Source organism: Pempheris klunzingeri, chromosome 16, assembly GCF_042242105.1.
Source record: "Pempheris klunzingeri isolate RE-2024b chromosome 16, fPemKlu1.hap1, whole genome shotgun sequence".
Taxonomy (NCBI): Eukaryota; Metazoa; Chordata; class Actinopteri; order Acropomatiformes; family Pempheridae; genus Pempheris; species Pempheris klunzingeri.
The window spans coordinates 8,921,536-8,934,418 of record NC_092027.1 but is presented as its reverse complement, the minus strand read 5'-3'; the positions used below and the strand labels follow the sequence as shown (position 1 = coordinate 8,934,418).

Below are 12,883 nucleotides of genomic sequence, written 5' to 3'. Positions count from 1 at the left end.
ACATAAACACATACACAAGACAGAAGAAGTGCCATTCTGTCCTACAAAGGGCAAATTTGTACTGATGGTAGCACAAAACACAAATCCCTTGCTCTGCAAACAGAGCAAGGGATTTACTGACGGCATTTTTGTCAGGCCACTCTAATCAAGTGACTGAATCATGCCTGTCCAAGCAGTAATTGGTATATACAAAAACATGACTCAAATAATACGGCATTCAAGCAACACACGCCCTCTTATGTGCACATGTTTTCAATATGAGGGAATGTGTGTAGAATATCTACAGAGATTGATAAAAGAAATGGTAACTTTCACTTCATGGGATTTTAAAGATGATGATTGGAGTCTTTTACCCTTTTCTCATCTCTTTTCTCAAGATCGTCATGGATTTTCTTTTTGTAGTTGCTGATCCAGTTGATTTCATGTAGAAAAAAAAAAAGAACAAAAGCAGACAGACATGCTTGCGTGGTGACTTGTTTGTAGAATTCAAAGAATGGCACGCCATCTCTGTAGTTTCGAAGTGACTCTTCACTCATTGCTTAAATTCTTGTTCATCAGCATATCAGGTCAGTGACTGGCTGCCACACTGGTTGGTTCATGTATCAGGACAAGTTAAAAGGGAGTTCGTGCCTGTGAACGCATGAGCTCCTGCTCTGACTATTTAATCTGGATGTAAATATTTTAGTTTGGCATCATAGCTGTGATAATAGATGCCTGGCGTGCCAACGGTTCACCTTCCCTCAACAGCGTCAGTCAGATACTGTAAGTCACACACGGTTCGGTTTCTTTGCTCTTGTCAGTACTGAAATAGTTACAGTGATGCAAACCATCCTGACACTCAACAGTGAAGCAGGGCGTGTGTTCTGTGATATCTGAAGTGTTCAAATAAAGACAAACTCTACATATTTAATGGTGAAAAATTTATTGAACTTAACATTGACTTCCTAAAAGAGGACATAACTGATGATGGAAAAATTAAATATCATCCAAATGTATCAATACGTTTGTCCGGGGATCAATCACATGCACATCTGAGCCAGTTCCTACATGATCAGTAAGCACAGAGCCCTACTGTTGTTCCACCAACACAAAAATACTTTTCTACTGTGTTTCATTAAAGGATTCATCTGCTGAAATTAAGCTTTCTTCCAATCCCTTTGGTCTAAAAACGTTCAAAAATAAAAAGTTTATCTGCACAAACAGCAACGAACCTTTAACAAAATAATCAGTTCAACATTTCACGTGTAAACCCACTGACATTCATTCTCTGCTCTTCAAGCAGCAGTAAAACTACAAGTAGTGTAAACTTGGTTCCTTCTTAATCTTGCGGAAGCAAATGAAATCTAAGACCTCATGTCCGATCTAACATATCTTTAAAGATGAAGGCACATAAGCAGTAGCTGGCAAACAAAAATTCTCAAACGCAAAATAACGGAGCACTTCACCATTTTCACATTCAACGAGTATGGCCTAGGACACTGTCTGTGGTTCTTCTCATTAAAATAATGAAACATACGAGTTGCAGTGTATTGACAGAATAAATAAACATGAAACACTTCAAAGCTTCAATCACCATCTGTCGATTTTAACTTCAGATTCACCTATAGAGGAAAAACTTCATGATCAAACATGACTAGAATCAAACACTAAAACAAAAAAAACAAACTATTTCATCTCAAAGAAGAACCCAACGCTTTAAAGCATTTCTGCATTACATAATGGACTTTTTTTAATTTTTTTTTTTTTTATACCTTTTGCCTGCTCCTTTAATTTATAATCTGAAAAATAAAATGCAGCAGTTTCCTAATATTGCTTGAACAAAACAAAACTACTTGAACTAAACTTGTGTGCACGTCGGTTTAACATCAACCTGCTGACAAAACAAGAGGAAAAAAAGAAAAATACTGGTTTGGTTGCCTGTCTCATTTATGGAGAAATAACACATCCATTAAATGAAACACTTTGGGGATTATTAGAGATCACTAAACTTTTTGCTCTCAATGCCCTGGGATGCCCAGTATATTGTAGATCACGTGTTCCCCATGCCTACATTACAAAAACTACTGAAGAGAACTAACACTCATTCAAAACACAAAAGTGAAAAGTGAGAAACTTTGCTGTAATTGTGAATGCTAGAGAAAAGTGCTAAAGTGGTTTAGCAGTAATAAATCCAGCCATAGCTATCACTTTGTCCTATTGCAGCACAACACACGGTTGTTACGCACATCTGCCGTCAACCGACAGTTGTGAGCCAGAGAATGAAAGGTCTATAAAATCTAAAAACCAAACGCTCGGGGCTCTCAAACAGCACTGTGGGTGTTTGCCCAAATCTACCAAAGAGCTGCTGACACAAAACTGGTCTGACCTGATCTGATTCTCATCAGTGAAAGAACCGGATCTCATCCTCTGGGATTGGACAGTTACCCCGACATGAGGCAAATGATATCTGGAAAAAAAAAAAATTTCTCAGCATGTGTTTTAACCTGCTTGGATTAGCGGCAGGCTGTTTTCACACAGGAGGCGGAACGTTAAATGACAGAAAGGTATTTCACAGTCAATCGAACCCATACTTCTGTAATTGAGGACTTATCTAATACTATGTGGACTGTATGAGTATTTTTAACCATTGCACTGCTGCTCAACAGAATTATTTGCCAATACCATCTCCTTAAAGTCCACTTTTTATGTGATCTGAATATTATCAGTTTGAATTTACATTATGAACTGCGACATGCACTATGTATTGAGAAAACACTACAGCAGAGGAAATTCCACACAACACATTACTGAAGGATTTTGCGTAAGGAGGCATGACCTGACAGAGGTAGGTAACAACAACTAAGTCCAAAATGACGAGTACAAGTCTAGCTTATAATTAAAGACTCGGGGGGGACACGTTTATGAGAGGCACAACCACTCTGTACCAGAAGCTACTACAATTACAGCTCTGAAGAGGAGAATGTAGGCAAGAAATGTCCTATAAAACCACCACTTTTGCTGTGTCTTAGCGCTGTATTTCACTCCTTCTCCCCTCTTTGTCTATTTAAGCTGTGGCGGCAAACTTCCACAGGGCTTCTCGTTCAAACTCCTCCATCTCCTCCTCCAGGGAGTCGTCGTCCTTCTGCCCGCTGTCCTCCAAAACGTCCACCATGTCCTCCAGAATGTCCGCTACGTCCTCGGCGAAGTCACTGAAAAGAACCCTGTCGTGGATAAACACGCCGTCCTCAAAGAACTCTGCGGTCAGCTTCCTGATCTTGTCCTTGCTCTCAGAGGATGACCCCTCAAGCTTGCTCAGGTAGCCCTCCAGCAGCTCCTCAAACTCGGGCAGCTCCACCGGGTAGAGCCCCTCCTTGCTGGCGCAGTCCTCCAGAGAGCTGCAGCCCAGCTGGGGGCGCACGTTGCGTCTGAGCTTCTGCTCCTGGTCTCTCCAGAAGTTGTTTTGGTTGTGCTGATGAGGCTGCCGGGGCTGGTGCTGGTGATGCTGGTGCTGGTGATGGCTGTGGGAGTCCTTACCAGGCCGGCTGTGCCACGGTTTCTCCCTTCTCCTCTCCTCTCTGTCCATTCGGCGCTCCACCTTCTTCCTCTCCCACTCATCCTGGTGTTTCCTCCATGCCTCTTTGTGAGAATTCTGCTTCTGGGACTTCCACTCCTTCTCCTTCTTCTCTTCTTTGTCCCTCCATCCTCCCTCTTTGCTGTGCTTCCAATCTTTCTCTCCTCTCCTTTCCTTCTTTTCGTCTTTCTTCCAGTGTTCCCGCTCATTGGTTTTGCCTTTGTTCGCTTTCCATTTGGACTCCTGTGGCTTCTTCTTACCCCACTTCTCAACCTGTTCAGAAAGCTTCTTCTGGATCTCCTCCAAACTATCCCTCACTCTTTTCCTGTCGCCTCCATCTTTTTTCATTCCTTCCAGTCTCTTCCCGCTCTCCTCCAAGAGAACCTTCTGCCTCTGGAGTTCTTCCTTCAGCCTTCCTCCTTCATTTGTGCCCGTCTTCCTCTCAGGTCCAGCTGCTTTCTGGTTACTCTGAGCGTCTTTGTTACCAGGCTGAGGGGTTGAGCTTAAGGTAGCCGGAGACTTTTCCTGATCAGCTGTGAATGATACGAGATATCAAGTTATGATGTTAAATAATTACACCAGAAAGGTCAATTCTACTATATGCATCATTTCAATAAATATTAACTGAAATCAACATGCAGCAGTGCAGGTTTCACTCAATATTAAATGAGTCGCTTCATGTTTGCCACTTGGTACCTGTGAGCTGGTTGAGTTCGGTCACCCTGGTCCTCAGACTCTCCAGCTCTTTCTTCAGCTCAGGCAGAGATGACAGCTCCTCCTTCAACTTTGTGTTTTCTTTTTCCAGATCTGCTTTACCCGTTTCATCACCACTTGCTGCTACTGCCTTCAGAGCAGAGTCGAGTTCTTCTTTCTGAGACTATGGAATAAAGAAAAACAGCAATGTTAACAATGCAGACAAGTGACCACAGTCACACCAAGGTGCTGCACAAATGTTTCTGAAGACATGCTGCCTGTATAGTGCAGTGCATTACAACATCATTAGCATCAATATAACTGGCATACTGACCTGTAGTTGAGCCTCTAGCTGAGCGATTTGTTGGTTTTCCTGTGTCAGTTTATCCAATAGCTCTTTCATATCCTGTGGATCACTGCTAAGCCAGTCCTGGATTGAAAATGGTTGGCAAATGAATAAAACACATAGTTTTAAATGATCACATCTTTGGAATTTATCTTCTAAGTTTTCTTTAAATACTTCTGTATAAACCCACATTGGACAACTTATAACACTGCGATTGAGTAAGTGAAGCAAGGGAGGGCAGGAACAGACCTGGCTTTGTTCTCCGTCACCCAGTTCAGACGCGTCAAAGTCACCTGTCGGACAAGACAACAGCACGTCTTTCACGCTCGTCTTACAGACAAGACACTTGCAGACACTTTTATTGACACACAGGTACCAAGCTGTCTTACAACTGCATGAGATGTTTTTGTTCTGAAGCGCATTCTGTGAGCGCAGACACTACCTGTAGATAACACAGAAACTATTTAGGCAGAGTTCTTTAAATCCATTAAAAAGTATGGTATATGTTGCTTAACCAAGCAAATTGCGAGCAATATGTGAGTTTCCCTTCAACTTAAATGCCCTCAGCATCCAGTGGGTTCTTCCAAACAGTGATAGAGTGTTATCATACAATTCATATTGCGTGTTATTTGCCATTTTCTGCAGCCACTGCATGAAATGTCAGGTCAGATAAGTACTTGGACAAGCTATTGAGCTTTAGCCGGCTAGCGCAGAAGCTTGCACTGCTGTCTTATCTTTAGCACTGGACCTACCATTATCCAGGTCAGAGAGGAAACCTGTTGACATAGTACAGCTTAGTCATCAAGATCTAAAAAAAAATAAATCTGTCTATTGCTGACAACTGCATATAAATGCTCTGATGCAATTTGTAAATTATTGTCACAGACGCAAATGTTTAATTTTTTTGACAATATTTTCAATAAACATCACTCTCAAATCTCTGATGTTACAGGTGCACAGAGTCCAATCATGTGGAAGAAGCCCAGACTTTCATCCTGAGATATTTCTAACATACGCGTCTTTATTTGGAAATTATTAGCATGAATATGGTTTAATCTTGCTGTACTGACCATGAAAAGCAGAAGCAAGCTAACAGGCTTAGGGTAGGTGTTAGACGACCTCACCTGTCAGGAAGAGGGACCCTAAGAAGAGCAGAATGAGAGCTCCCACAATGCATTTGTTCAAGGAGAACCATGGCTTTTCCTCCTTCTTTTCAACCATCTTGAACTCCACTTCCTCTTCCTCATCTTCCTCATCTGATGTTCTCGGTCTTGGTGCCTCAAACGAGGGGACATTCCTCCTCCTCAGTCCGTCATCAAAGCTGCTTGTGTCGCCCAAATCAAAAGTACCGGATGCCTCTAAGGGAGGGAGAGGAGGGAGGAGAAGAGGAAAAAACGGAAAAAGAAATCCTGAGCATGAGAAAGAAATGGCAAGACAGCAGAGAGTCGTCACATTTAATAATATATTTCTGTGGAAGATGATGACACTGAGCCTAAAGCTAAACCACATGTATTCAAATGTGTCCCTGAGTCACTTCAACAAATCGTCTTGACATCTTTGGCTAGGTAGGTGTCAGTACTAGAGTTACTTCTAAAATCATAATTATATACTGGCAGACAGACAAATACCGATATCTAAGCGACTACAAGAACAGCGAAACACTGTCTGTAAACACTTCATGAAAAAAGGCGCTGCTTGTGGAAATGGATGACATTTTCTTGCTAAATTACAACAACAGTAATTTCATGCATGGGGGTTTCTTCATTTTCTCAGCGGGGTGTACACCTCCCTGTCACACTGATAAATCACTTTCCAGCTGCTAGTGTGACACAGATAAGAAACATGTAAACCAGTTCTTCTGCAAGAGGACTCTCATTTTCTGCTTCTGCCGACTAGTGCTAATTACAAAGAGCCAAACACCACACCACTCAAGGCTGCGTTACCAACCGGGCAAAGCTGTTAACCACAGATACCAGATTTTCACTGTATATGAGTATAGATATATGACAGATTGTAACTTTGAATATGCACTATTAAAGTATTAACTAGTACAATATTACCTGATATGATAAGGACCTTGAAATGTGTCCATGTCCAAGAAGAAACCCGACTCAAAATTTGAGCTTTAAGACCTGATCATTTCAGCTGAGGTTGAGCTTATATGGTGCAGATTCTTACATTTTGTTAAATCACTTCACTGCCATTTTGTGTACAGTGTGATGAACATGTCTGTCTCTAGGGGATGACAGGAGGAACAGACTTGAAGTCTTGTTAAAGGAATGCAATTTAGGAAAAATCAGTGTGATTGTATCGTGTCACCTATTAGAACAACTGTTACCAACCATTCTGGCTTGAGGACTCTTAAACATGAGTTCACATGCACCTCTAATTGCTTATCAGGCTTTTCAATTAAAATGGTATTGGTATTTTTTTCCCCTCAAGGTCTGAATTGTGAATATCTTTTTTTTAATCTATTTTTTATGTGTGTTTCTTGATTATGCATCAATATACCAAGCCAAATTCTGTGTAATGAGAAAACTTACTTGGCAATAAAGCTGATTCTAATATTGATTCTGACATGGGTTAACCAAACAGCCTCTAATTGTTTTATTGGATGGATTTTTGAATGTTTGTGAAGAGTAGAAAGCATCTATTTTTTCACAAGAAAAAAAGCTTAAAAACCATCTCTCAGTTCACTTCTACTTCCACTGCCTGGTGCATCACGCATGCGTCATTATAAATATTCCTGGAGACTGATTCCATACCTTCTTCGACTTCTTCTACTTCTTCTCTCTCATCCTGGGTCACTGCTTCAGATAGCTCCATCTCATCCTTTTCCACAAATGCCTCCTCCTCCTCCTCTGCCTCTACTGAACCAACAGTCTCCGGTGCAGGACTCTCACTGATGGGGCTTTCAGTCACAGGGATCTCTGGGACTTGGACTGGCGGTTCTGTACTCTCCGGAGCAAAGCTGATATCATCCTCAACATGAGAGAGAGGATCAGTGGCTGTAAGGGGGATGTCAACCTCAGGTTCAACAGTGAGGACAGGACTCTCTCCAGCAGGCCTATCAGGAATTGGCCCGATATCAGCGGGGGCATCAAGCACTTGTTCTGTAGAGACGGGGAAGTCAGCAGAGCAGCACTCCTCGGGCTCAGCTGGCAGGAATTCAGTAGCAGGAATATCGAGTGGAGCCCCCAAATCAATGTTGGTGACGAAGGGTGTAGCTCCGAGATGCTCATTGTCACTGGGGGAGCTGGTTACAATGTCGTGGATGACTGGAGGCTGACTCTCCAGATCGAGGTCTGGAGGGTCGAGAGAGCTGGATGGAAGAGGACTCATCCGGGTTGGACTGGAAGGGACGGGGCCCTCACTGGACTCTGGAGACGTCTCTTGACAGACCTAGAAATATGGGCAGTAGGGAAACAGGTTGTCCGTGAACTCCTTTATAGAAACTTTTTGTGACCTTCAGTCTGTATTGTCTCTTTCATTTAATGACTACCTATGTTGCCCCAATTTTTTCATATTACATGGAATATGCCTTGGCATAGTGGAGCATAATCGAGAAGCATAAATATAAGATAATCAAAATGTACACTATATATACATATATAAGTGAAAGATAAGAGGTGCCTATATAATCAGTCCGATATTTTACAGGTATGTCAAATACTGCACACATTACTCAAATACAGCATAGACAAACAGATAGATGACGATAACCTAATGGGGCTAAAAACCTCACACTCTAGTGTGGCAACTTTCAGTGTATCTCTACAACTTGTATGGAACTTTTCAGCCTGTATGGGTTCTTAAAGATGGGTGCAAAATGCTAATTGTGGACAGAGAAGTGCCTCTTGATTCAGAGGTACTACTGTAAAGTTGTTTTTATAGATCTGCAGAGTGTTCTGTTGTCACATTGTCTGCGTGTGGGCAGTAAGAAAGTACATGAGATTTAACACCAAACAAGAAATTAGACACATTAATACATTACAAATAGCTGGTTATAACTATGCAAATACGCTGTAGAGGGATGTGTGTATGTATTGGTCTAACTTACTCCTTTATTAGATTATTGCATAGTTTATTGTACACCAACCTGATGGCCCTCTTCAGACAGGACAGTTTCTGGTGAAACGTCACTCGGTTTGAACTCCACACCAGCTCCTGTAATAACATTTTCACAATGTCAAAACTAAAATATGAAACCAAAGCATAGGGTTACAAGCTCCCTTCTTGGCTTTGACTCCTATTGATGTCACAACCCTGGCCGGTAGCCACAGATATCGACTCGTCAATACCTGTCACATCCTCAGAGAGACTTGGGACGTCACCCAGACTCTCGGTGCCGTCGTCCACTGGCCCAACATTCTCAACAGCAGCCTCCTGTGGAGTGGAGAAGATCCCTGGAGATCAGGCTTTGCCACCTATAGTACACTCCCTGGTAACACTGACCTTGACATTTTCAGCACACCCAATACTGGCAGGCGTACACACGCACACAAGCCTGGGCTGAGAAACATATCAATATCATCTTGTATATCATCTGTGTTTCACTGTAACTGAATTGTGGGATTTTACTTTTTTTTGCTGAATTAATTCACAATAAAGTAGATACTGATTGTTATACATATTGACACATAATTATCCAATCCAACACTTATACTGTGACACACACTCAGCAATCATCTTAAGCCGAATCTCACTGATATAAATGGGGCGAACAAATGTTTATCTCTCGTTATAAAGCAATGAAAACCTATAACCTTCATTAAAGTAGGATTCACTGCAAGGCTGTTGTATTAGACTGCTTTAGTTCTGGGTAGGTGTACCTAATAAACTGGCAATGAAGTGTATGTAGATAATCTGGTTATTACGATATATGTTTTTGCCCTCAATGCCCCCTCCAGACATACAGTAATGCACAAATACTTTCACACTGAGTTGAGGTACAAAGCAAAAAAAATAACAAGCAGCGCTTATGGGAGAATAAACAAGTCAGTGCCTCACACATACATAAATAACACCAAGACAGAAGACTGGATCATTTGGTACTTTTAATTTGCTACAGTCTCATAACTATGGGAAGCTGTACCAGCATTCAGGTACAGACATGCTATATTTTAATTGTACTCGTGAGCAATGAAAATAACGCTCCTCCAAATTACATCCAGGCACACAGAGCCTGCTTCGAGCAGAGTTTCCCGAGCTGGTTCTGTGTCTTACCTCGGGGGAGAGGAGGGTCCAGCTGTTGGTGGAGGAGCCGCTGCTGCCTGTGCTGTGGCTGTTGTCCGACATCGCCCTCTTCAGGCTCAATTTGGCACAGCACGGTGCAGATTCAGCTGTATATTCTGCAGACGACGACAGATACAACGTGTCTTCATTGAACATGTCTGATGCACACACTTACACGCCTCGTGAGGTTAACTGAGTCACCGAAATGTAACAATCAGACTGTAGCGTGGTTGTAAGTATTAATATAGATGGGCTAATGGTCTGAGTTATAGGTATACACTGATATGAACATGAAGATACACATATAATGACAAAGTGGGTCTCATTTCCTGCAGTATTTTGATGGTGATTATGTAAGTAGTAGTTTAAGAGGGCACAATTATGCAAAAACGTTACAGTTTGGTGCCTAAAACACCACACGCATGGGATAAAGACCAGATTGTCGCTGATACAAGTTATGTAACGGTGTGGTGGCATCCATAATATACTGCTGCGCAGTCAAACAAAGGGCTCAGTCAGGAGAAACGGGAATCTCCTGGTTGCATTCATCGCCGCTACTATTTCCAGCCAATCATTCATTCACATCCATCCCATCCTCTGAATCTGTGTGGCACTCAAATTACCAAAAATGGTCAAACCCCAGACACGAGCAGCTCAATGATCCACGAACGAGCAAACAAAGGTTCAATACTCACTTGTCGACAACACTATGTGCGCTAAGCTTCTGTTTTGCACATATGAGAAACACAATTAAAAGGGGGTTTGGATGTTGTAGCAACCAAATTCAAGGTTCACTCATGAAGGTAAACAAAGGATGGTAGGCTGAATATTCCCACTCCCACTCTTCCGCGTTCCCACTCAGGCCCAACTGTTAGCGAGCGCTTCAAACACCTGCTCCACTCCATCAAATTTAACACAAAGAAGACGGTTTATTTACCCCCGCTTGCTTACACCTCAGTCGCTCGCTGTTTTTTCCTTCAAAACCTTTTGTTTTACAGTATGAACAACGATCCTCTCTTCCCGTGAACTTGGGAACTTTGGGAATTCCAAGCTGCGTCACGTCAACCAATGCGCCTCTCGTCCAATAGGATTTCACCAAAGGCAACGGAGCTCCCGCCCCCGAACCGAGGCTGGACCAATCAGATAAAAGTGTCGTGTCAGGGGAAACGACGCACGTCCAGAGCTTGATTGACGCACGCAGGTGAAAGTGGCAGGTGATGGAGGCAGATCCTCCCCCCTGGTCTTTAATAATACAACTTCACGCGTGAGCTTAGCCTTCAAGATGCATGCGTGCACACACATACGGTATATATATATACAGAAGGGAGAGGCGACCTGGACCAGCCGTACACTGACACGTCTGCAGAGCTATATTTGAACTGCGGGACTTACCAGGGCTGACAACACCTCCACTCCGATTGCTCCACTGTGGACATTCATTTCATCATCTGGCTCCTTTTCTTCTAAAATTAGAGTCTGTTAACTGTTTTGTCTGTGGTAGGCAAATGTACTTTTACACAAATGATAGGCCACACTTACACACACCCCATTAAAGAGAACAGGATGGTTACAGATAGATTAATATTGTTGGCTTTTATGTGTAGATTTCTGTGGTGAAAGGACTCAGATCCTTTATTTAAATAAAAGAAGTAATACCTCAGTGTAAAACTACTCATAAATAAAGTATATAAGTAAAATAAATAATGAAATAGTAAAGCAAAGTAGTAAAAGGTCATATTCCTATATTATTATGTAGGCCATATTTCTATATGTCTATATGTTCCACAGCTTTTTCATTTTGCAGCTGTTCAAGGTGGTTTGATCCGTGACAGTGTATCGAGATGATCAGATTTTTGTATGTTGCATCTGGAAACATCTGGAAACAATCTGTGAAGTAGCCAGTAACTGTAATTGAGTATAAAGTGTATTATGTCCTTATGAAATGGTATTAGTAGTAGTAGTAAATGAGTTCCATTACAAGGAGAAAGCCAAATAAAACACTCTATAAGGGCCTCAACCCTGAGCTGAACAAATGTACTTAGCTATAGATAGCACATCAGTGAGATGACGTTATTAGATTTTTCTTAAATTCACTTTCTAAAGGTCATTACACAGTCGCAAACTCTGTCAAACATCAATAGGCTTGTTTAACCTTGATATTAACCGGTTTCTCATGATCACAGTCCCCTTTTCCAACTTTTTTTTATTATAATAAATGCTGAGAAACTTCTTAGCTATTGACTATTTGCCCACTATTTCTGGTTTCTGTGTTGTTTTGAAATGAAACCTTAATAAACATTTTATTCAACTTTTATTTACTCGACATAAATGCTTTCATATGGCTTATATATAACATCATCCTTGTAAAAGATGAAATACATGGATATAATTAGCTCATAGATTTCTATTTCTGCCAATAAAAAGTGCAGATGCATTGACAATCTCCATTCTTTGCCAAACTGGCAGTGGTGTTGAAAAGCTACTCATGTTTAGCTGACACAGATTATCATCCTGAGGTCACCAGCATTTTAGGGTGACTTAAATTAGATTCACAGTGTAGGGATTTTTGAAGGGGTTGATTTAAGAAATGTCATCAATAGATAATTAAAAACAGCTTACTCAAGACAAAGTGAAATGGGGGTCATTATTATAAAGCCCATGTCATCATGTCACCCTCTCTGCCTCTTTGACTGATGCATAAAGCTGTGAAAAACATGGATATATTAAGACAGAGTTAGAACTAACTTTGAGGCTTTAAACAGCAATTGTCATAATTCACCAAAGGCACTTGAACTCCATACATGATAATACAGTGAAAGCATTTGGGTCACCAGTTACGCAATAACATTAAAAAGTATGTCATGTTTGGATTAGGTTCCTGAAAGTTATGTGTATAGGTCTTTTTGTCGACCAATTAGAAGGCCCAGTAACTACTACGACATTTTCCTGCGACAGACAAAACTGACCAATGAGAAGAGAGCTCCGCGGATCAATTGACCAATAGGATGAGACGAGGTCTATTTGAACGGTGTAAAGCGGGCTCGCAAACATTCGAGAGG

General features: G+C 41.5%; 1 protein-coding gene across 2 annotated transcripts; it reads right to left on the bottom strand.

Annotated features, from left to right (window-relative positions):
- Positions 1–905: 905 nt before the first annotated feature.
- pbxip1a (pre-B-cell leukemia homeobox interacting protein 1a) lies at positions 906–10,884 on the bottom strand. 2 transcript variants are annotated; one of them, XM_070846360.1, is made up of 11 exons: positions 10,762–10,884; positions 9,816–9,940; positions 8,891–8,975; positions 8,689–8,756; positions 7,355–7,991; positions 5,714–5,947; positions 5,342–5,365; positions 4,839–4,882; positions 4,578–4,673; positions 4,247–4,427; positions 906–4,083 (listed from the first exon to the last, which is right to left on the bottom strand). In XM_070846360.1, exons 2-11 carry the CDS (start codon positions 9,885–9,887, stop codon positions 3,044–3,046), a joined length of 2,481 nt encoding a protein of 826 aa, XP_070702461.1. In that variant the 5' UTR covers positions 9,888–9,940; positions 10,762–10,884; the 3' UTR covers positions 906–3,043. The 2 variants fall into 2 exon arrangements, with proteins under 2 accessions (XP_070702461.1, XP_070702462.1); XM_070846361.1 differs by lacking the exon at positions 5,342–5,365.
- Positions 10,885–12,883: the final 1,999 nt, after the last annotated feature.

Bases quoted from the DNA above. Each gene is read 5' to 3' on its own strand.
- pbxip1a (XM_070846360.1), bottom strand. From the start codon at position 9,887: ATGTCGGACAACAGCCACAGCACAGGCAGCAGCGGCTCCTCCACCAAC. The intron at 7,992-8,688 runs GTTGGTGTACAA...CCATATTTCTAG, and splicing joins TGTCTGAAGAGGGCCATCAG to GTCTGTCAAGAGACGTCTCC. The intron at 5,366-5,713 runs GTGAGGTCGTCT...CTATGTCAACAG, and splicing joins AGGGTCCCTCTTCCTGACAG to GTTTCCTCTCTGACCTGGAT.